Source organism: Protopterus annectens, chromosome 11.part0 (assembly GCF_019279795.1).
Source record: "Protopterus annectens isolate FY-2018-M chromosome 11.part0, PAN1.0, whole genome shotgun sequence".
NCBI classification, from domain to species: Eukaryota; Metazoa; Chordata; order Ceratodontiformes; family Protopteridae; genus Protopterus; species Protopterus annectens.
The window spans coordinates 1,126,593,500-1,126,618,448 of record NC_056745.1 but is presented as its reverse complement, the minus strand read 5'-3'; the positions used below and the strand labels follow the sequence as shown (position 1 = coordinate 1,126,618,448).

Here is a 24,949-nt window from a genome sequence, read left to right as displayed (position 1 = left end):
AATCTTCCACCTTCCCTCAGGACTAACCCATCCTTCATGTCCAAGGTGGTGTCCATTGTGGCTCTCAACCAATCCATTCATTTGCCCACCTTTTCCCTCACCCACAGAACAAGGGGGAAAGGATTCTGCACTCTCTAGATATGCACATACAGCGCAGATTCTATCTAGACAGGACTAAATCCATCAAAGGCTGATCCAATTGCTGGTTACCTTTACTGCAGGTGAAGAGGGCAAAGCCATTTTCAAACAAACCATTTCCAAATGGATAGCACACTGCATCCATTTATGCTTCAAGCAACACAGAAAGCCTCCCCCAAGGGGATCAGGACTCAGTCCACCAGAGCAGACTCTTCCACCTGCTTTCTCAGAGGAGTCCCCACCAGGGACATTCTGGAGGCTGCCACCTGGACATCTGTTCACACCTTTACCAAACATTACCACTGGTCTGTCTTCTCCAAATCTAGGGCAGGGTTTGCCTCTGCAGTCTTGCAGGGCATCCTAGCTAGCCCCTAGTTTCCTTGACTGCCTTCACCCATTTCCTCGGCTTTGGGATTCAACCCAGATGTGATGACTGCAACAGTGAAACACAAAGGACAGTACAGTTGTGTACACTTACATAAACTTAGATGTTAGTGTATTTACTATTGCAGTCCTTGTTTTCCTTCCTCCATCCCCCTCTTCTTTCTTCTCTTTCCTTACAAGGGACATATTGGTATTTACTTTCTACTGGTGGGGTTCTTCCAGCAGAACCTGGCTTCCACTTGGGGGCTGCTGACAGGTTATGGCAAGAAAAACTTATGTAATGGCGTCTGCTTCCTTACTGTGTACTACTGACGACCTGATGTCAGCCCTGAAGAGCGACAGCAACAGATGCAGAAATACTAAGCCTCTGGTATTCGGGCCGGCCGAGGGCTACCCTGGCAGGGATAACCCAAGTGTGATGACTGCAGCAGTGAATACACTCAACATCTACATTTGTGGTAAGTGTCCACAACTGTATGTTTTGATGGGTGCTTCAAACCCGGCCTCCACCACTCCAATGATTTCTTCCAAGCCTACCGCCAGCCAGATGCCAGCTAGGCCTTCTAAGAAAAGAAAAAGACCAGACATATTTCTCTGATACCAGAGGCCTTACCTGACTTGCAGGCCTTCAGCCAGTCTCTACAATGCTTTGTTGGCCCTCAGGCCTTCATCTGAGTTCACCCCTGCAGCGCCACCTCTTTTCAGCCCTAGGCCCTCATTACCTGAAAGGGCTGTGAGCCATCCTGCAGAGGAGGAACTGTCTGGATTCTCTGAGGATTCCCTCTCCTACTCTTCTCAGATTTCATCCCCCCTGGGGTTATGGATCCCCTGAAGAGGCCTCTGCTGAGCCTGATTCCCCAGTGGAAGACCTAAACCTTCGGGAACACTGTTAACCTAATGAAAGAACACTAAGTGGGAATGCTTAGACATGTCTGAAGCACAAAAAAGATTTTATGATCCAGTTCAGATGGAATCGCCTAATCCGTCCCCTATCCCACCTGTCCAACCTGCCTTCCTGGATGCTTTTGCTGCAGCATCCATTAATCCAGATTCCCAACCACCTGCTCCTCTAAGGACAGACAGATTATACAGGGTCTGTGACTCAAATTCCTTTTCAAGTGCCCCCCAGCAGACCCTGCCACTATTTCCATTTCTACAGACAGGATATCCAAATTCCTCACTACTACCACTCTCCTGCCTGCAGATAAGGACAGCAAAGCCATGGAGAGGTGGGGAAAAGATTTATACTTCTGCTACCCTAACTTTTAGGGCAACAAATTACCAGTCTCACATGGTCTGGTACACTCTGACTCTTGTGGACAAAGCCTCCAAAGAGCTTAATGACATTCCTGACTGCTGCTAAAGCATCCTTGTCTTCCTTACTCTGGCTTGTCTCACAAGTGAACAAGTTCTCCCTTAGGTGTGCACACGATGCAGTTGAGGCCTCATTCAGGTCAGCTGGATCAGCATCCATGCTAAGAAGGTATTCCTGGCTATGTCTGCAGCCACTCCCTGATGACTTCAGAGCCAACCTTCTGGATGCCCCTTTGGACCACTCAGGCCTCTTTGGTGCCAAGGTGGCTGATCTTTTAAGTCTCCCCAGCAATCCTTTACGACTAAGATATTATCCAGCATGGCTGTTAACCAAATTATTCACCTGCCAACATTTTACCCAAATCTGCAGAACAAGGGGGAGCGGATTCTGCATTTATTGGGCGTACACAGACAACTAAGATTCTACCTAAACAGGACCAAATCTCTAAAAGTCTGAGCAACTACTGGTGGCATTTCCTTCAGGATCAGAGGGGAAGGCTATATCAAAGAAGACTATTTCTAAGTAGATAAGCCACTGCATTCATTTCTGCTACTTGCACCATGGTAAACCAGTGCCCAAGGGTATCCGGTCTCATTCCACCAGGGCTGCCTCTGCCTCAGCAGCCTTTCTCAGAGGAGTTCCAACCAAAGACATTTTAGAAGCTGCTGCTTGGAGCTCAGTTCATACCTTCACAAAACATTATTATTTGCTTCTCTTCTCCAAATCCAGGGCAGGCTTTGTCACTGCAGTTCTGCAGGGCCTTATAGCCACTCCTTAGTTTCATAGGTTCATACTAGGCTGTCTGCCCTAGGGCATTTATAAGCCTAGCCAGAATGTGTTTGGCTTTCGCCACCCATTTTAAATTAATTTTGCTATGCCCTTTTTTGAGGTTAGTATACTGTGCCTCTGTCTAACAGTGAGACAGAAGTGATACCTGGGGTAATCCTACGATCTCCCATCCACTCAAGATTCCTCTTGAATAGAGTCAATGAGGGACTCTGCCTAACCTGGACTGGGATTTTATTCCAGAGTGATGGGAGCCTCTGGGTTATGAATCTGTCCCTCCAGCATGTCCTATTTATTTCAGTGCTGAGGTTCAAGTCTCGAGCGTAGCTCGATGGGATTTGGATTTTCTGAGGTGCAGCATGTCCATTAATTCCGGGTTGGACATGGCTTTATACGTCGGGCACAGATCGCCTCTGAGCAGGCGGTATGCCACTGAGTAGAGCTGGAGTTTCTTTAACCGGGCAGCATATGGCGTCTGTTTGAGCCCTTTGATCCTCTTGGTGAGGTACTTTTGGGGTCTTTCTAGTTGCTGCAGGTGTCTGGTAAGTTACATCCCAAAAGGGGCATTGTACTCCATTATGGGCCTGATGAGGGATGAGTAAAGAGGCACGATGACCTCCCCTGATCTAGATGCGAATCCCTTCATGATTAGGTGGGCTATATAAAATGTTTTTCTAACCACTTTGGCCACGTGGTTGTCAAATGAGAGATTGCTATCAACTTGGGTCCCCAGGTCCCTAATTACTTCTTCTGTACTTAATGGATTACCACCTATGTGGTAATTTGTGGGCACTTTGTTTTTGCCAAAGGGGATGACTATACACTTTTTGACGTTTAGCTTGAGGCCATTGCTCTGGCACCAGTTGTCTGTTTCTATGAGGCCCTTTTGGAGGATGCTTGTCGGTTGGAGAGTCGATTATGGCGCCCAGTTTGCAGTTGTCTGCGAACTTGGTCAGCCACAGTCCTTCCGTGTTGGCCTGTACCTCCGAGAAATATATACCGAACAAGAGAGGTCCCAGGACTGAGCCTTGTGGGACGCCACTTGTAACTGGTTTGGAGTCTGACATGTCTCCAGCAATTCTAACCATGTGGGTTCTGTCCTTGAGCCAGTTTGCAACCCATCTAGTGACATAGGGGTTTATATTTAAGCTGGTGAGCTTATCTGTAATGCCCGAGTGGGGTATTGTATCTAAGGCTTTTTCGAGGTCCAGGTAGGCTGTGTGGACCACCTTCCCCTTGTCAATGGCCTTGGTGACTGTTTCAAAGAAATCAACCAGGTTTAAGAGGCAGGATCTGCCCTTAAAGCCGAACTGGGTAGGATCCAGTGTCTGTAGGTCCTAATATCTTTATTTATGAGGTCCATGATGATCCTTTCCATAGCTTTGCAGACCAAGCTAGTCAGGCTTATGGGGCGATAGTTTCCAGGATCCGTTGAGGCACCACCTTTGTGGAGAGGGACCACAGTTGCTGTACGCCACTCTTTGGGTACATATCCTGTAGTAAGGCTGAGATTGAACAGTAGTTTTATGTTTGGGTTTAGCTCTTCTTGGAGTTCATGTAGGACGCAGCCCGAGACACCTTCTGGTCCCATTGATGCTGTTTTTTTTTTTGCTTTGGAGAGGGCGGCTCTTACCTGAGCATCTGAGATGTCAGGGGGCAGCACTCTGCTGGGATAGATATTTGCCCTTTTGGTGGGGAGGGGGGGGGGGAATTCGCACTGAACCTGTCAGCTAGGATGTTGGCAATGTCTGTGGGTTCGGTTTATTTTTTGTCATTTTGGACTAATTCTGAGCATATTTGGGAATTACCACCCAAGTTCCTAACATAACTAAAGAAAGCCTTGTGATTATCCTTAGTGTCCTGTGCTATTTTTCTCTCGAAGCTGAGCTTAGACGATTTTATGAGTGCCCATAGTTTTTTGTAAATACTGATCAGAGATGCCTTCCCTTTTTGGAATTTTGCTCTAATCATTTAGTAGCTTCCTCCTTCTATTGTATAATTTGTTTATGGCTGGGGTCCACAAGACAGGATGTCTGCCTTTGGAGGATTGGGTCTTGGTTTTATTTGGGATTGCATAATCCATGCATTCCTGAAGGTGTTCATAGAATGTGTTTATAAAGGATTCTGCGGTCTGGGCCGTATTTTCCACAGACCCAGGGGCTTTGAAGGATTCCACCTCGGTTTTGAGGTGTGTGAAATTTGCTTTAGAGAAGTTTTTCACTGTGGTTTTCTGGGCAGGGGGTTGGTGTCGGGATGTGAATATCCAGTGAGATTAGTTTATGGTCTGATCTTACCAGTGAGGGATACACTTCTGGTCTGGAGCATAGAGTCCCCATGTTGGTGATGAATCAGGTCCAGTATGTTTTCCCCTCTTGTGGGAGTGGTAACAAGTTGTTCCATAGCATTTGAGTTTATAAATTCTAGGAACCTTTGGGCTAGGGTGTTGGAGCTAGAGTAATGCTCCCAGTCTGTTTGGGTAGTTGAAGTCGCCCAATATAATGGTGTTTGGAGAGACCTTCATATTTTCCAGTGTTCTCAGGAAGGCCGTCTGGGGTTCCTGGGTTAGGGAGGGTGGTCTGTAGCAGGCTATAAACTGGAAGGCATTTTTACCCACTGTTAGTTGCACATGGATAGACTCTGATCCTTCGTGCTGTGCCACCAACCAGGAGGTGTGGGTATCTTTGACTAATATTGATACTCCCCCCCATCTTTGACGAATATTGATACTCCCCCCTCCTTTTGTGGGTCAGTCCAAGTTTTGGGGCCGAAAAGCATAGTATGAGGTATAACCTGGTAGTGCTGGGGTGCTCTCGGGAGCCTTGTACCAGGTTTCTGTTGCTGCACAGATATTGATGTTCTCCATGCTAAGGAGAGTTTCGAGTGCGTGCATCTTGAGGTTTAGACTTCTGGCGTTGAGTAGCATTACTCTTAGTTTCTTATCCCTTGTGATACCTATGGAGGTGGGTTTGTCTTTTGAGCCTTGCCTAAAAAAGGCACTATGGGGGTAGCAAGAGCCTTTGCCAATATCCGAAAGCCCAGGGGTGACGGGTGCAAGCCTTCCCTAGCAAAGCATCGTGGTTGTCGAGCATGTCATCCCAGGCTGACGGGCATTGGATCCCCTTTGAATGACACCAATACTTAAGCCAATTGTTGAAATTGATCATCTTGTCTTCATATTGTGGCATCATTCTTGGTGAGGGTAAGATGCTACTCAAGGTCAGGGTCATACCGGCCTGGGCCACATGCTCAGAGCGCTCCTCTGTCTCTTTTCATGTAGTCCAGGGAGGTACGTCTCAGGTCATTCACACCAGCATGGACAATGACTGAGTCATATTTGTACTTGCCTTGGAGTGACCCGAGTGCTTGTGTTATGTGGCGGATCCTAGCGCCCGACTCACCATGACCTTCTCCTTGTTCAGCCTGGTGAGCAGGACGTCAGTGTGCCTGACGATAGTCACCTGTTACAAGTGTATCAGGTGTGTTGTTTAGCCTAAAGGGCTGTGACTGTTCGGCACACTGGCTTTGTGAGCTATGTGTTCAACGTGTTTTTTTTTGGGGTAACGGTTGCTTGGGTGTCTGCTTTGGAGGTCTCTGCTGCTTAGGCAGATTTTTATTTAGAGCCTCCTAGTATGTTTTTGTGCGTTTGTGTTTGGTTTGCTGTCGTGGTAGGTCTATGTGAGACTGGAATTGTACTGAGTGTGGTTTCCTTCTCCACCTGACTGGTTACGCCAGTACTGAGTTGAGAGAGCTTAGCCTCTAGTTTGGCTATATGGATGCATCTCTCATGTGTTGGAATTTGTTGGGAGGAGAGGGTTGTCTGTGTACATGAGGCAGTTGTAACATTGCCTCAAGATTCCCAGATTCACCAGCTGGACCGGAGAGAAGATTGACAACTGACCTTTGAACATGCTAGAATAGTATTGGGAATTCCTTTATAATTGAAAAAAAGGGCCAATGGGGAACAAGGTACTCAAGAGGACTTTGTGAGTGTAGTGCTTTTAATTTTTTAGTGCTGACTTATATAATTGCTTTAGTGAGCAAGTGCCAGGTAACTTAAATGCAATGTGTTACAGGTAACTTAAATGCAAAAATGATTAACAGTAACTTTCTTTTAAGTGAAACAAGGAAATAAGTACAGTAAGCAATGCAGATATCATTAGGGATCCACAGAAGCGCTGAAAAGCCGCGTTTTAGGTGGTATTAGCGTTTCAAGGAAATAACAAGCAAACAAACAAGCATACAAACAGAGCTAGATTCAGCAGGCCTGGATCTAGTCTGTTGCAGCAAACAAGGTGTAACAATTTCTGTAAGAAACAGTTGAAATATGCAGGCACTATAAGCCTTTAACCAGAAATTCCCAGCTCAGAAGGCCAGAGTCCAGCCTCTCCTCCCACAAGAGTGCAGACCACGAACCTTCTTAATGTAAAATAACTGGCCTGAAGCCCAAGTGCTTAAACCAGAACTAATACACTTTTAGAATAACAGACACTGAGCCCTCAATCAGCAGTTCCCAACTTAGAAGGATGTAAGCTACCTGTCCTGCCACCACAGTGCAGGCCACAAACCTTCCTAATGTAAAACAACTGGTCTGAAGCCCAAGTGCTTAATCCAAAAGACCTAGAATGATAGATATACTTTAATCAAGTTACTACCAAGCAGTAATAAATACAATTGAATACTTTGAAGAATGCCTGGATTAGTGCTGAAGTTATACAAAGAAAGCTAGATTCAGCAGGCCTGGATTTAGTCTATGCTACAGCAAACAAGGTGTACCAATTTCAGTAAGAAGCAGTTCAGTTAGGCAGGCACTATAAGCCTTTAACCAGAAATTCCCAGCTCAGAAAGGCAGAGTCCAGCCTCTCATCCCACAAGAGTGCAGACCACAAACTCTTTTAATGTAAAATAACTGGTCTGAAGCCCAAGTGCTTAAACTAAAAGGCTTAGAATGAGTTACACCAAGAAGTAATAAATACAACGGAGTACTTTTAAGATGACGCAAAAGCAAAATAAAGTAGGAAGAAACACAAATACAGTAAAAGCAGATAATTTTTTTTCTTCATAAAAGTAGCAAAAACAGTAGTAAAAACAATTCACATGCAGTGCAAGCTGGCACACTTGATTATGTAGCAATGTTAGTCCACACACAGTTTGAAAAAATGTAATTAAATTAAAAAGGACTAGAAGCAAGTGCAGAAAGGGTTTATTAGGTAGAATGCGGTAAAGAGATGGGACTGGGGGAGTGTCCTAGATCAAATCTACAGTGCTATTTACTTCCATCCTCCCATCCATAGCTTTGGGATTCTACCCAAATGTAATGACTGCAACAGTGAAACATTAAGAACATAGTACACTTGTTAAACTTCCATTACATTTGGGTAATCTGCTGGCAGGTTGCCCTCCGTCAGCCTGAATAACTAAGTCTTGGGTCCTGCGTCGGTTGCAGTCTCCTCTTCCATGACGTCAGGTCATATATATATATATATATATATATATATATATATATATATATATACATAAATATATATATATATATATACATAAATTAACAGCAACATAAGTACATCCACTTTTAGCAACATAAACTTTACCTTCATCTAAAAGCAAATACTCCACAAAGGCTTTAGAATATAGTGAAGGAAAGAGAAGTTATAGAAAGGGGGGATGGTGGGTGGGTAACCCAGACTGCAACAGTGAATACACTCGAACATCTACATTTATGGTAAGTGTACACCACTGTACTTTTTGACACCCTAGAAGCTTCTTGCAGGGCAGCAGTAACCAGTACTGTCCTTGGCAAGACATGCTTGGCTGAAGGAACAACCCTTGCCAGACCATGTCAAATCTAAATTATTGGATGCACCCTTGTACAAAGACAACTTATTTGGCACCAAGGCAGAGGAGGTCTTAAAAAAGATGGAAGAAAAAGCTAAATCTATGCAGACAGTTAACGATTTCCTACAGGTCCAGCAGGCATTGCCCCTCCAAGCACTGGTCCTTTCCTGCCCCCACCAGGTCAATTCAGCCCAGACCCCCCAGACAACAGCCACCGGGAATGCAGAGATCAAAGCAGAGAAGTTCCTCCACTTTAAAGCCACCACCTCATAAGAACTCACAATGACTGTCCACCCCTCCCTCTGCCCAACTGCACTTGACCATAGGAGGAAAGCTCTCCTTCCACACAAGCACATGGGCCACCATTACCAACAAATGCTGGGTCCTCAACATAAGTGTCCCAAGGATACAAATTTTCTTTCCACACACTTTCAACCCCAAAAGGGTTCCCAGATCCTTCCTCCAAACCAGTGGGCAGAGGCCAAAAAGCAAGTCCTTTCCCTGCTCTCTCTGAGGGCAATAGAGCACGTTTCTGCAGAACAGATAGGTCAAGGTTTCTACTCCAGACTTTCTAGTACCCAGAAAAGAGGGCAGTGTAAGAGGAGGCACTTGGACTCCCCTGAGTCCCTCACCGAGGATACCGACTGGAAGAAGGGGAAGGTTCACCCAGATCACCCCCCCGAAGACGTCTCCTTTGGAGACATTATGGAAATACTTCGCCAGAAGGGGCAGTGGTCTGCCCAAAAACCTTCCTCTGACGAGTCTATATTCCTGGAGGCATTCAACCCAGACCGATCTACCTCTTTGGTGTGTTCACCGGCCGACCCTCTGGTGGACCTTATCACCACCAGAGCTTGGAGGGAACCGGACACTGTGGAGCCTATACCCAAAAGACCTGACAAAATACGGAGTCCACCGGCAGATAGAGCTTCTTGGAACAAAGGTTCCCCAGTTGATGCCATGTTAGTGGCAGCGGCCACAAAAAAGGAACTCGCCCAAGAAAGTTCCTCAGTCCACCCCCCAGACAAAGGAGTCCAGGGCTATGGACCGTCTTGGAAAGTGGACTTTTGCTTCAGCCACCTTTACTATAAGAGCTCTGAATTACTTGGCCCACATTATTCGACTGCTGTGGGACCTCGTGCAAGAGTGCGCAGTCTCTCCCCCGGAGTCCATGTTTGCCATGGATAAATGGACCTTCTCGGCTCGTATGGCCACTCTCAAGTCTATCTCCACTATGTCCATGTGTTTACTCTGTCATGCCACCGAGGGAGCCGCTAGGGCTAGCGGGTCCGGCATCGCCTTAAGGCATCATGCCTGGCTCCGTCTTTGCAACTTCTCGGAATCCTTCAAGGTGTCCTTCGCTAAACCACCCTTTGACGGTGCCACCCTGTTCGGGAAGACTGTCCGCGATATGCTTGTCCAGAGCGAGAAAGACTGGAAGATGCTGTCAGCCGTCGGGATCCGCTTCTCTAACCTTCAAAGGTCCTTCTCCAAGAACCAGTGTGGGCAAAAGAAGCTGTGGTTCCGGAAAGCTCAGCAGTCCCGGAACGCTCAGGACTCCTCCCCCAGAGGCAGAGGGGGACAAGGTGTTCGCCGGCCCAGAGGCAGAGGGGGGGGGGTGAAAAACTTCGAGTCACATGAACCTTTTTCAGAGTGACCCATGCAGCAACCCTGAGGGGTTTACCCGACTGCTCCTCTCTGGAGGCAGTCATGGGGCATTTTTCGATGCACCTAGCCCAATGGGAGTCCACGACAGATCGCTGGGTGCTTCGAATAATATCCAGAGGCTATTCTATTCTCAAGGCGCCTCCCGGATGTCCCACCCACTCAGAGGGAGGCCGCAGCCTTGGAAATACAAAAACTACTAGAAAAAAAGAGCCATCCAGCAGGTACCCCCAGATCAGTTTGGGTCAGGCATCTATTCCAGGTTCTTTTTGGTGCCAGAAAGGATGGGGGACCTAAGGCCGATTCTCGACTTGTCAGCAATGAACTTTCTCATTGCCAAGGAAACGTTCCGGATGGTCACGCTTCAATACATCCTGCCATTCCCGCAGGAGGAAGACTGGCTGTGCTAGATAGACCTCAAGGGATGCGTACTACCATATTCTGATGGGCAGGCGATCCAGGAGGTTCCTCCGTTTTTGGCTAGGGGACAGTCATCAATTCAGGGTTCTACCCTTCGGTCTCACCACAGCCCCCAGGGTGTTCACCAAGGTCATGGCAGTTTTAGCGGCCCACCTGAGACTTCAGGGCATTCAGGTATTTCCGTACCTGGACGACTGGCTTCTCACTGCCCCCACCAGGCATCTACTCTTACTAGCCAGAGATTTCTTTCTCCAGATGTCACCTCAGCTAGGGATTACTATAAACCTAAGGAAGTCTTCCCTTCAACCTGTTCAAGTGTTAGACTTCATAGGTGCGAGAATAGATTCTCGCCAGGCCAGGGCATTCTTAATGCCAGACAGACTACACAGCCTGACACTTCATGTGTTAGCGCTTCTGCAGTCCCCTGCATCCCCTGCAGAATTAGTCCTGAGAGCCTTAGGGTCCACGGCAGCAGCTTATCAACCTGATCCCTTGTGCTGGTCTGCATATGAGAATTTTACAGTGGACGTTGCAAGTTCAGTGGTTGATTCTTCATCAACTTCTAGATTTTCTAATCCCTCTGAGCAGAGTGTGCAGAAATGCTCTCACGTGGTGGCCCCAATCTCAGAATTTGCAGGAGGGATGTCCCTTTCTTGCGCCCCAACCCCAGGCTGTGGTGACCACGGACGCCTCCCACCTGGGGTTGGGGGGGCATTGTTCGGGCAGGACTGTTCAAGACATGTGGTCTCAATGAGACCGTTCTGCATATAAATGTCCTAGAGATGAGAGCGGTCCTTTTAGCATTGCAGGCCCTTCATGCCTATCTACCTCTGGGAACTATTGCGATCCAGTCAGACAATATGTCAGTGGTCTGGTATATCAACAAACAGGAAGGAACCAAGTCTTACCCCTTTTGTTGAGAAGCCATGAGAGTCTGTGAATGGGCGATCTCCACCAACAGCTTTCTGATAGCAGCGCACATTCTGGGTAGGTCCAACATTTTGGTGGACAAATTGAGCAGAATTATCCTTTCTCCTTATGAGTGGTCTCTGAACCCTTGTGTAGCGCAGCAGATCTTCCTTAAGTGGGGTCCGCCTTGCTGCAATCTCTTCGCATCGCCTTCCATTGTGAAGTGCAGTGAGTTTTTTGCTCTAATCCCCCTGAGGGGGGAAAGCCCCAGAGACGCTTTTGTTCATACTTGGCCACCCGGTCTTCTTTATGCATATCCCCTGCTCCTGCTCATGATAAAGTTCTTACAGAAAGCTCACCGGCTGGGGAGCAGATTGATCCTCATAGCCCCATTTTGGTCTCGTCAAGTCTGGTTCCCCTGCCTACAGTCTCATCTCATAGCTCCATCTTGGATCCCATTCCGGATCTAATTAGTCATCCCTCGGGAATGCTTCCTCCGAATCTGGACAGACTGAAGCTCACAGCTTGGCTGCTCCAGTTCCATTAGTTGCTAGAACTCCTGGTATCTCTTCCCCTGTTTTTGTTGCGGCTCATAAATCCTCTACCAGGAAAATTTATTCTAGCAAATGGAGACGCTTCTCCATTTGGGCTTCACAGAGAAATCTAGATCCTTTTACCGCTCCGATCCTAGCGGTATTAGACTTTTTGTCTCATCTTCCAGCAAGGAGCTAGCTCCTCCACAGTGAAAGTCCAGGTGGCGGCTATTTCTCATTTCCATGTAGGGGACAATTTAAACTCCCTCGCTGCTGCTAGAATTTGTAAGACCTTTTTGAAAGGCACTTTTCTTCTGCAACCCCCTATTAAGAATCCGTGACCGCCGTGGTATCTGACTGCGGTTCTTCAGGCCTTAGTTGCGTCTCCTTTCGAGCCCTCGGCATCAGTTGAATTAAAATTTTTGTCATGGAAGATGGCTTTTCTGGTAGCTATAACTTTAGCAAGGAGAGTGACGGAGCTGCAAGATCTTTGTATGAAACCCCCATACCTTGTGTTTCATAAGGACAGGGTAACTCTCAGGACTAATCCATCCTTTCTTCCTAAAGTTGCTTCTGAGCAAATATTAATCAGTCTATTAATTTGCCTTTTTCCCTAATTTTCAGAACAAAGGGGAACAAACTTCATTTGCTGGATATTCATAGGCAGTTACGTTTTTATTTGTACAGGACGGCGGCCTTTCGCAAATCTTTTCGCAAATCTGATCAACTTTTTGTTTCTTTTGCGAAGCCCTTTTTAGGGGAACCAGTTTCAAAGGTGACTCTTGCTAGGTGGATTTCCCTTTGTATCCTATAAGCATACAGAGAGCTTGGTTTACCAGAACCAGTAGGAGTTCATGCCCATTCTACACGTTCTATGGCGACATCTGCAGCATTCTGGTCTAGAGTTTCCCTGGATGACATTTGCTCAGCGGCTACCTGAGCGTCTTCTCACACCTTTATTAATCATTACAAACTGGATTTGGTGTCTAGAGGAAGGGCTTCTTTTGGCTCTGCAGTGCTCTGGAATATCCTTCCTTAAGGGCTTCCAAAGATTTCGGGTAGCTGGGGACTCTGTCCCACAGGTTGCTGATCAAATGAAGTTAACTACTTCAGATAAAGAAGTTATGTACTTACCATAACGTTCCATCTGAGTAGGTAAACTTAATTGTCAGCAACCGTCCCTCCCTCCTTCCCCCTTGCCTCGGCATTTTTATTTGCTGAACTCTGTCCAGAGTTCACGAGTTGGAAGTTTGCCCTTGGTTTAGGGGTCTCAGGTTAGTTTGTTGGTGTCATGTATGGAGTGGCAAACTTTATCTGAGGATTAGAAGAAGGTTGCAGTGCAGTATGGGTAGGAATTTGGAGCTCTGATCTTTTTGCTTGGTATGCTGCCGGCTCGGATCCGTATCGGATCCGTAACCAACAGGTTGCTGATAAATTAAGTTTACCTACTCAGATGGAACGTTATGGTGAGTACATAACTTCTTTTTTCTATTTCTTTAACTTCTCCATTAGTAATTGCCTTTTCTACTTTTCCTCTGTCTTATTTTTTGTATTAAGATTTCCATGTCTGGATTCCAGTGTGTGATAACTGCTGTGACGTTGGGTCAAAAGCAGACTTTCTGCTCAGATGCATGCAGTTATCACAAAACAGCACTTTCTAGTGCCGTAGTGTTATAAAATATGCACTTTGTGATATGTATTTTTAAAATATCTTTTCCGGTATAATATTAGCATGGGAACCAAAAGCATTTTTGTGGCTTAAAGTGCTGGAGACATATGAAGTAGTTAGATTATGAAAAGATAATGTCTGAAAGGAAAAAAAGGAAGCATTTATGCTGTACTGTACTTTGTGCCCAGATAGGGGCTCTAATAGTTGCACTTCACCAATGGTTAGAGCAGGAACAAAAGTGTACTTTTTACCAGAGAGCCAGAATTCCCGTAGTGCCTTCTACTCTTATTTTCAATGAAATTCTTAAACTGTAATTATTTTTGTCAAGACTTGTGTTTCTACACAGTATTAACAGCTTCTGTGGTGTCTAGTACCTACACTATTTAAAGGCGGTTTACTTAATCAGTACCTCTAACTTGCCATAAGGCATTAAACAATTGTATCTTCATGGACTGAACCTCTAAAATTGCATAATGAACATCAAATGGCTGGCAAAAGTGGTGTGATTTAGTTGAAAAAAAAAGCTTTCCCAGTAGCTTATCTTTTACACTGCTAATCTTCTCAATTTATGGGTTATGGATCGGACTCTGCCACATTCCACAGACTTGACAGATACAACTCTCGAGCTCCTCCCTCTACCCATAATACCCTAATCAGCTTACAATACCCCAGATCTCGTTTGTCACAGTCTCTCATGGACACACATCCTCACTTAGAAACATTTTACTCGGTAGTTCAAGCACTTAATGTTTCTTAAAACTACTCATCTGTTTAACTTTCTCCAAATCCTCAATCTTATCGGTTTAGTTTTTTGCAGTTTCTACCTGTTAGTGCTTCTCTTTTCTACCTTGAGGTAAACTTGTAAAATATCGTTGGTACCCCCTTTCCTTTACTTCTTCCTTTCCTACCCTTTTTAAGAGTATTTATCTCTACCATTGTAGGTAGCTTTTTTGTTATTAAAAACTTTCTTTTCTGTCTTTCCAAAACTATGACTGAGAAGCTAACAAGATTTAAAAATGCACTTCCTGTGGGTACAAATTTCCCAATGTTGATGCCCATATGGAGTGTTTACTGTCTAGGAGCAGCACACCTTGATACTAATTGTGTTGTCTGTACTGCCTTTCATTAAAGGGCGATTGCTGATGAAAGGAAAAGGTTGGTCCTCAAGGGATTGCTACCCCCTTCATCCTCCGAGCCTAAAGCCCCCAGCAAAGATTACAAAGCTCCATCGGAGCCTAGAAAGAGGTCCCCTCCTAAATCTCTGAAAACTTCTACCTCTTACTTCAGAGCCTTCTCAGAAAATTCAAAGGTCTTCCTTTCCTACTTTCTCAAATCAAAAGAGGAAAACTTCAGATCTGATAATATTTAGCAAATCTCTGATACAGCCATTGGATCTGAAAACCTCTGATCTGACCTATGGTGTTTCAAAAGACTCCCAGAACTCACTCGAGTTTGATAGTGTCTCCTCAGCTCCACTCACCCTTTCTGCAAACCACTCAGAGGAAACACTGTAGGCCTCAGCAACAGGTATTTTGTCCTGATCCCCTCCAAGGGGAAGTCACAGAGATGGTCTAGTCCACACGCCCTCTGGTCTCCTTTAAACTTATTCCCCAGTACCTCTGTTTCCAAGAGCTTAGCTATGCTCATTTCCAACTTTTGGCCTCACCAGGTGTGGTCCCTCTTCTTTTGGTCTCATCTTCGTTAACCTCCATGGATACTGCACCCCAATCCAGAGTTTCTCATGCTTCAAACTAACCGCATGGTTTCTACGATTCCGTTAATGGCTAGACAGCCAGACTTTCTTTCCCAGTTTATCATATACTTTTATCTTTCCAGAAACCTTCTAGAAGATTTGTATGTATAAATAGAAGAGCTTTTCAATTTGAGCCCTTAAAAATTAAATTGACCCTTTTACTTATCTTGTTTCTTCGGTTTTGGAGTTTTTAGCTTCTCTTTTTCAAGAAGGTGCTAGTTTTTCCATAGTCAAAGTACAGTTTACAAATGTATCAACGTTTTCAGGAGAGATTGCTTCTTCCAAATTGTGTGAGGCTTTCCTAAAGGGCACTTTTTTGCTCAGGCCTAAAGTGAAAGATCAGTCACCCCCTTGGGATTAGGGGTATCGTACTTCAGTGGATGACACAACAACCTATAGAACCTTCACCCAAAACTAATTTAAAATTTTTGTCTTGTAAGACAGCATTTTTAGTTGCTATTAAATCTGCAAGGAGAATTTCTGAACTCCAGGCTATCATCCAAATCCCCCTTGCATTGTTTTCACAAAGATAGTTACCTTACGAACTAATCCATTTTTCTTACCAAAAGTAGCCTCTGAATTAAACATCAGTCAATTCATTTGCCATTCTTCCCTAACTGTTTAAGTAATGGAGAATGCATGTTGCATCTTTCAGATGTCCATAGACAACTATGCTTACTTGTACAGGACAAAAGATTTCAGGAAAATGGACCAGTTTGTCTCATTCTCACTGAAGAGACTGGGATCACCAATTTCAAGTTACCTTGGCTAAATGGATTATTAATTGCATTTATTCTGTGTTCCCAGCAAGGTCTCTTCCTACCAAAATCTCCTAAGGCACATTCAAGTATATCCATGGCCACTTCTGCCTTCTGGTGTTCAATGTCCATTGAGATTTGCACAGCTTCTGTCTGGTCTAATGCTGCCTGTACCCTGATTACTCATTACAAACAGACGACTTCTAGAAATGGGGCTGCTTTTGGTTTGGCAGTTCTCCAGAATAGCCTTCCATGAGTGACACCAGAGTTTCATGTAGCTAGGGACTTTGTCTCATATGTTGAGGAAGAATGAAAAGGACAACTTTGGATATTAGTTACGTACTCACTATAACTATCTCCTTTGTCTATTTTCATCAACTCCCCTCCCCTCCTTCCCTCTTCCGGTCATAATCTGGAGTGATCCAATAGATTTTTGGAACCTCTTGTTTCAGGTTTGAGCTGTAGCTTTACTAGTTTCCTTTTTCCTACAATATCTTAGAATCTATAAGGCAACAGACTTGATCTGAGGTATTGTAGGCTGACTAGGGCTTTGAGTAGAGGGAGGATGGAATGCAGCAGTCAGATCTGAGGTCTGATCTGTACCCATATGGTGAGGAAGAATAGACAGCACAGCTGCATAGTTATGGTGAGTATGCAACTTAAAATTTTTCTCCTTAAAACAAAAAAAAATGTGCTTAGGGTGTGATTCTGTACTGCGTAGTCCAGTTATGTTGTCTAGTCATTCTATCAAATAAGACACCTTGAGTAAGTTGTGGAAAAGCTAATGTGCAGAGCTAGACTTAATATCATCAAATCTATTTGCAAGCAAAACACAAATGAATCCATGGAAAGTTTAGTATGGGCAAAAAAGTAGTCTGTCATTAAAAAAGAAAAACTAAGCTATGTGCATTAAATGGCAAAACAAATGGCTTAAATTTCTTCTATGCAACACCCCTTAAATGCTTACTCTTGGGGTCACTTACACACAGAGCAGACTAGTTATTTGTAATAACTTTTCTGTTTTTCAAAATAGTAGTGATCTCTCAGCTTCGGTGGCATCTAACAAGATAGCAAGAGCAGCAGCACTGGGAAAAAGTACAGGTTAAGCAAGTTGCAGTTAAAAAGGATTGTGATAGATAAATTCCAGTAACCAACATTAAGTATGTATTATTCAAACTGCTTAAGTACCTTGTCTGTACATAAATTAAGATGACCAAAAGAAAGCTTTCAAAGAAGGGTGCTCTGAAAACCAGAGGATTGAAGATTGTTAAAGTATCTTTAACAGAAAAGGCTGTAAATATTTGCTCAGTATAGCAGAAGAAAAATTATTGCATTGTTTACTTTTTTGTTCCTTCTTTGTCCTTCATGATACTAGCCTAGTATTCTGGTATCTACCCATGCAGGGTCTACCAGTCATGTCCTTGATGTTCTTTGTATTTCACTGTTGCAGTCATTACATTTGGGTTATCTGCTTGCAGGTAGCCCACAGTCGGTCTGATTAAGTCTTGGGTCCTGCTTCGGTTGCTGTCCCTTCTTCCATGACGTCAGGTAGTCATGGGTATAAAACATGCAGCCGACGCCATTACATCAGTCTTTCTTGCCGTGCAGTGCCCGAAGCAGAAGCAGTTCACAAGTGCTGGTCGGCCGACTCCTGAAATTTTCATTTTCGAGCTTCAGAACCGAAGTCTTCAACTAAAGCTAAGTACCCCATTGGGGAAACTTTTTCTTGCTCCTTACCGATGTCAGTAAAAGTTAATAATTGCATTACTTGTGGAAAGCAAATACCTCCTAAAGATTTTCATTCGTATTGTATTCCTTGCCTAGGCCTTGACCACAATGTACCTTGCTGTCGCTTTTGTGCTTTATTTAATCAGCACACTATCTGTTGTCATTATATTTTCACCTCTAAATATTTTGATGTCCTTCAAGGATGCATCTGCAGTCATAACATATGGGTTGTCCTGCCTCAGGCAGCCCTTCGGTCGGCCGGATTCCAAAGTCTGGGTCTGGCCTTGGCTGATGTCGCACTTTCCCAGACGTCAGAGCGTCTGGGGTATAAAAGCATCAGCCAACGCCATTTTCCTCAGTCTTTCTTGCCGCGCGGTGCTTGTGTATTAAACCGACGCCGCCTTCTTCTCTTAGGCCTAAATCTCGAACCATGCCTAAAAAAACGACGCCCAGACCACATGCTCAGGCCTCTGTGCCTAAAAAACAAATGATAAAAATGGCTAAAGATCTAATAACTCTAATCGGGGGGTAGCCAACCCCCCGTTTTCTAAGAGGCCTAGGACTGAAGTGATTTATGAATTTTCCGACCAGGATTCTGTTTTTTCTGATTCTTCTGATGATCTGGATTTGCCCTCATCTACCTATGAGGATTCTGATGCAGAGGACTCAATTCCCTCTGCTTCCCCTCCAGAGTGTTTTTCTTTTGGGGGAAGCAATACATACTGTAAGGGAGCATTTCCACTGGGAAAGCCAGGATTTTTCTGATTCAAAAGAGGCGCTGGGATTTCTTACTCCTACCTAAGCATAGGGAATGTAGTTTGGCCCCCGATTCCTTGCCTCTTGCTCCCAGAAAACCAGACAGATACTACAGGATTCCTGAGTCACACAAGTTTCTTTTTAAAAATCCTATTGCGAATCCAGAGACTATTTCACAGGGGGGACAAGGGCATTAAGCCTTCTACTGCTAAAAATCCTACCCCTTCTGATAGAGACTCCAGGGCGCTGGATAGATTGGGTAAGAAGGTTTGCACTTCTGCAGCCTTGGCCATTAGGGCTTTAAACTCCCAGTTTCATATGTTAAAGTATCAGCAACATGTCATTGGATTGCTTAAACAGAAAATGATGATTCCTGACTGTGTGGAAAATAAAGAATTACATGATTTAATGCATTCTGCTGAATAAGTTGGAAAACATACTTTGCAATGTGGTTTTGATTCATTAGAGGCCTCTTGCAGGGCTGCTGTTACTGGGTCTGTGCTCAGAAGGCATGCTTGGCTTAAGGAGTAATCTTTGCCTGATCATGTTAAAGCTAAATTGTTGGATGCTCCCTTAAATCAGGACTGCCTGTTTGGCAACAAGGCTGAGGAAGTTCTTAAAAAGATGGAAGTTAAAGTTAATCTATGCAAACTGTTACAGATTCCTTACAAGTTCAGCCTCCTAGATTTAGTAGTCACTGGCCTAAGAATTGGTCCTTTCCAGCCCCTTTCAGGTCTTCTCAAGCCAAACCCAGACACAGCAAAAAGCCCAGGTTTCAGTCCCAGGGGACACACAAGACTAAGCAGTGGGGGGGCCTCCACTTCCAAATCTGGGAGTAACAAGACTCCCCCCTATGGTAAACTGCCCCAATGACTTCCTTTTAAAATTTCCAAGCACTTGTCAACTGGCTGCCCCTTTTTGGGGGGGGGGGGGGGGTTGCGCTTCATACAATGAACTGTGAACTCATTACCCAGGACAAATGGGTTTTAAATAGTGTCCCAGGGATACAGGTTTCACTTCCATACGTTGCCAACACCAAGCGGGTGGCCAGACCTACCCCCAAATCAGTGGGCAGAGGCCCAAAAACAAGTACTTTGTCTCTTAAGCATGGGGGCTATTCAACTGGTACCAGAAGAGGAAAAGGGACAAGGATTCTACTTAAGACTTTTCCTGGTACCCAGAAAAGACAATTCATTGCATCCTATCCTGGACCGGTCTACTCTAAACACCTTTCTGGATTTTCGAAAATTCAAGATGCTGACTCTTTAACAATTACTTCCTATGCTAGGCAAAGATGCCTGGTTGGCAACACCAGATTTAAAAGAAGCATACCTGCACATCCCAATCGGGGAATCTTGCAGAAGATACCTACGCTTCAAAGCAGGCTTACGGGCACCATCAGTTTTCTGCACTGCCCTTTGGCTTATCTACTGCACCCAGGGTATTCATAAAGTGCCTACCTCCAGTTATTGCATTTTGCAGGCAAAGAAATATTCAAATATACCCATATTAGACGATTGTCTAATTCAGGCAGAAAGCTTGAACATACTTTTCAATCATCTGGCCTTTCTACAAAGGATTCTAGCTTGTTTGGGGTACACCATACACACAAAGAAATGACACCTGGTACCCTGCCAACAAATGATATTCCTGGGAGCAAGCTTGAATACAACTTCCCAGATAGCCTACCTCACGCCAGAGAAACAAATTCATTTGACAACCTACTTCAAACAAGTGGCCACAAAGACCCTGCTATTTGCAAGACAAATACTGCAAGCCATGGGGTTCATGGCCTCCTGCATTCTTCTAATTCCATATGCAAGACTGCATATGAGGAAACTGCAGTGGTATCTAAAAAGCCTATGGTGTCAACATTCACAGAATCTAGAAGCAATGATTCCTGTCATACCTTGCCTATGCTTAGAGTTCCTTTGGTGGGCAGAGGCCTGCCACCAAAACAAGGGACTACCTTTTACACCACACCCTGCTGCCCAAACCCTATCAGACGCATCAGACTATGCATGGGGGGCTCACCTGGCAGGGAAGTGCATTCAGGGCAAATGTAACCCAAGTCAAATGCACCTGCATATCAATCGAAAATAAATGTTAGCTGTACAAAATGCTCTGACAGCCTTCAAGGACCACATTCTTCCAGGGCAACTAATAGTAAAAACTGACAACACCACTGTTATGTGGTACATAAGCAGGGGGGCACACATTCTTACCCCCTCTGCAGACTAGCCATGGCATTGTGGAACACAGCCTTGAGCTACCAAGTGCACCTTCAAGCTCAATTCCTGCCAGGAAAGTTAAATACACTGACAGACAGACTAAGCAGAAACCTTATGGACCCACACGAGTGGAAACTGGAACCAAGGATTTTCAACATATTGACAAGCAAATGGGTGAGCCCAGATATAGACCTGTTTGCCTCTCCCCAGAACTACCAATTGGACAAATTTTGCAGAAGGACTCCCCACAAACATGCCTGGAAAGCGGATGCTGTGAGCGGATGCTGTGTCCTTCACCTGGAAAAAACTGATCAGTCGGTGCCTTCCCCCCTCTGTCTCTGCTCTCCAAAGTGCTACTAAAAATCAAACAGGACAAACCCAGGATGATTTTGATTGCTCCAGATGGGCCGCGCCAACACTGGTAGCCCCTCCTGCATAGTGTGTCATGGTTATCACCATGGCACCTGCCTCAGACACCTTCCCTGTTGTCTCAACAGGAGAACCAGATTCTGCACCCTCAGCTTCACTGACACTGAACCTTGCAGCATGGCTAATTACATAATCTCTCCTTTACGATCCCTTAGTAAACCTGTGATGGATATCATTTTAGAGGCAAGGAGGCCTAGCACTAGAAAATCCTATGCTGAAAAATGGAAAAGATTCTGTGCCTGGAACCAGTCTCAAGGGATGAGCGCAGCAGAGCCCAATTTACCTCAGATTTTACAATACATAACTGAGATGCTTCACAAGGGCCTGTCTTTTTCCTCCATTAAAATCCATGCCTCAGCCATTTCAGATCATTATAACACAGAACCCCCCCCCTCTTTTCTCATCCAATGCTCAAGCAGTTCCCAGTTCCTCAGAGGGGCCAAAAATTTAAGACCACCCAGGAGAGCTCCAACCCCTGCCTGGGACCTTAACTTTGTTTTGGAGAAATTCACTCTACCTCCTTTCGAACCAGCTGCTACTGCAGACCTAAAATTTCTTTCTTGGAAAACAGCTTTCCTTTTAGCAATCGCTTCAGCTAGAAGGGTATCTGAATTACAGGCCCTTATGGCAGTGGAGCCTTTCATCGTCTTTCATGCGGACAGGGTGTCCCTCAGAACCAATCCATCCTTCATGCCCAAGGTGGTATCCAGTGTGGCACTTAATCAGTCCATTCATTTGCCAACCTTCTTTCCCAATCCACAGAACAAAGGAGAACGGATATTGCATTCCTTAGATGTGCACAGACAACTCGGATTCTACTTGGACAGGACTAAACCTCAAAGGAAATCTGAACTGCTGGTAGCATTTGCTGCAGGGGCAGAGGGGGGAAGGCTATTTCAAAGCAAACTATTTTTAAATGGATAGGCCATTGCATTCTTTTCTGCCATAAGCACCATGGAAAACATATATCCCCCAGGGGATCAGACCTCACTCCACCAGGTCTGTATCTACCTCTACAGCCTTTCTCAGAGGCATCCCTACCAGGGACATCCTAGAAGCTGCTACCTGGAGTTCTGTACATACTTTCACCGAGCATTACTATTTGCCAATTTTCTCTAAATCCAGAGCTGGCTTTGCCACTGCTGTCTTGCAGGGCCTTATAGCTGGTCCTAATGCTATCTAAATTCCTTTTCCCAACCACAGCTTTGGGAATCTACCCAAATATAATGACTGCAACAGTGAAACACGAAGAACATAGTACAGTTGTGTACACTTACCATAAATGTAGATGTTGGAATGTATTCACTGTTGCAGTCCTGGTTACCCTCCCTCCAGCCCCCTAACCTCTTTTGGTTATACCTCTACTTTACTATGCGTAAAAGCCTTTTTGGTGTATTTGTTTTTTGTTGAAGGTATTTCATTGTACTTTTATATATCTAATTGCTCCCCATTAGGGGGGCATCTGACATCTGGGGCAAGAAAAACTGATGTAATGGCATCAGCCGCATGTTTTATACCCCTGACGTCATGGAAGAAGGAACAGCAACCAACGCAGGACCCAAGACTTTGTTAATCAGGCCGACTGAGGGCTACCTGCAAACAGATAACCCAAATGTAATGACTGCAACAGTGAATACAGTCTAACATCTACATTTATGGTAAATGTACACAACTGTACTTTTCCCTGTACTCCAAGCTGGTATTATGGAGGCCGGCCAAGGAGTTTGGCATCTGGGGGTTCTGCAGGTCTGTGATTTCTGTTGGGGGGTACTTATGACCCAAGTATTTCCCATTTCCCTTACGGACCTAATGGTTTAACTGGGGGGAGGAGAGTGGGTGTGCATTAGAGTTATGGGGTGTATCACTCTGCTTGTGTAGCAGTTCAGCCATGTCTCCACCCTGCTCCTGTCTTATGCATGTTTACCAATGTGCCTTCCCCAACCTTCACCAAGGTTCGATGCTAGGTCCACCCACCTGCCGGGATGGAATTGCCAATCCCTTCTTGCAGCTTCCATCAATCACCCCATCTGCTAGTCGAACCTAGGTCATAGGCAGGGCTTAATCTCTAAATGCCACCAGACCAGCCATGTTAACTTTACTTTTGCAAGTATGTGCCAAATGAGAACTGTCCTTTGAACAGATATGAATAAGCATCTTTTTTGTGGAGATTTTAAACTGTCAACAAACTGATCTAGGCAATACATAGGGGTTTTTTTCATGTATTCAAGTTGTTGTGTCTTTCGGCTTTTTCCCGGTTAGGGGTCGCCACAGCGGAACTCCGTTCCGCTAATGATTGGTAGTTGATTTTTACGTGCCGAGTTACCAGCCCTGACTCACAACCTTCAACGAAGGTACGCCCATTCACGCATGTCTCCATGCAGAAGATGCTCTAGCTGAGAATCGAACTGGACAGCGTCTTACTGTGAGGTGACAACGCTACCGCAGCACCACCACCGCAAGACTTTTCATGTATTCAAGTAAATTTTTAAAATGTAGTAGGTGCAGAGCCTTTAACAACATTTTTGATTTTGTACAGTTTGGTGGGTGGCAGTACTTCATACCAAGACAGCTGTGCTTTACATCACTGCAGGTAGATGCCTTCGAAGAATGAGACAGCCTTCATATGCTAATACTTTAAAGCGGACTGTAAATTGTTTTTTGTTTTTTTTGGGGGGGGGTATACAGCTGGCTTTAGTTTGAAATATTTTGCTGCATGCTATTGTAATGATGTTTGTATAATGGGTTCTGATGACCTCAAGTGGCCTTGATAACATGTTGAAAAGATGCAGTTTGTGTATGGTATCACAGGTTTATCGGGAAGCTGGGATTTTGACTTCCAAGATTGGATCCCATTGCTTTTATCATGCAGTGCTATATTGCCTAATGAAAAAATTTTTTTTCCTTCCTAGTAATAAATCTTGTCGTTATTTTGACGAGGGTCGTGGAAACTGCCCTTTTGGTGGAAACTGTTTCTACAGGCATGCATACCCTGATGGTCGCTTACAGGAGCCCCAGCCACAGAGGAGGCAGACAGGGACATCTGCAAGGCATCGAGTAAGTGAAACAAGTGTTCAAATGCAGTTCTATGTTTGCGGGACCATTGCAGCAGGAATACACTTTACATTGATATTAGTAGGCATAAAGACAATTTTGTCATTTTCTTTGACATTTTATGACATGTTGTGACAGTAGTCTCTTTCCTCGGTTATTTGTCTGTACCCGGTAAAGTATTCTCACTGTCCATGTCCTGCTGGATTTTTGTTTCACTTTAATTATGGCTTCCTTTCCCTTTAAAACAAGTGCCACTTTTGCAAAAAGAGTTGCACTTTCCATTCTGTTCATTTTGTTTGGACCAGAGTACAGTGCATTTCTGTCACTGGCATGAAAGATATAAAAGGAGTCAGCACAGCAGAAGAAAGCATTTTGATAAGACTGTTCAAAAAAAAAAAAGCTGCAAGGCTGAGGGTGGTGGTCTTTTGATGCTTGTAAGGTGAAGAGAACACTGTGGTGGGATCGTTTATGATTGACTGGACGTTGGCAATGGAAAACGGGGATGTGGAATGTTACTTCTATGCTGGGGGAAGAGCCATAGCTTGTGCAGGAGTTTTGAAAGTAACAGCTAGCTGTAGCTAGACTAAACTCT

General features: G+C 44.8%; 1 protein-coding gene across 1 annotated transcript in view; it reads left to right on the top strand.

Moving 5' to 3' along the window:
• The window catches only part of MKRN1 (makorin ring finger protein 1), a 460,878-nt gene that overhangs the window by 366,080 nt on the left and 69,849 nt on the right, over window positions 1–24,949 (top strand). Inside the window, exon 7 of the mRNA XM_044088483.1 lies at window positions 24,216–24,360. Coding sequence (XP_043944418.1) covers window positions 24,216–24,360 — 145 coding nt within the window. The remainder of the gene's footprint in view (window positions 1–24,215; window positions 24,361–24,949) is intronic.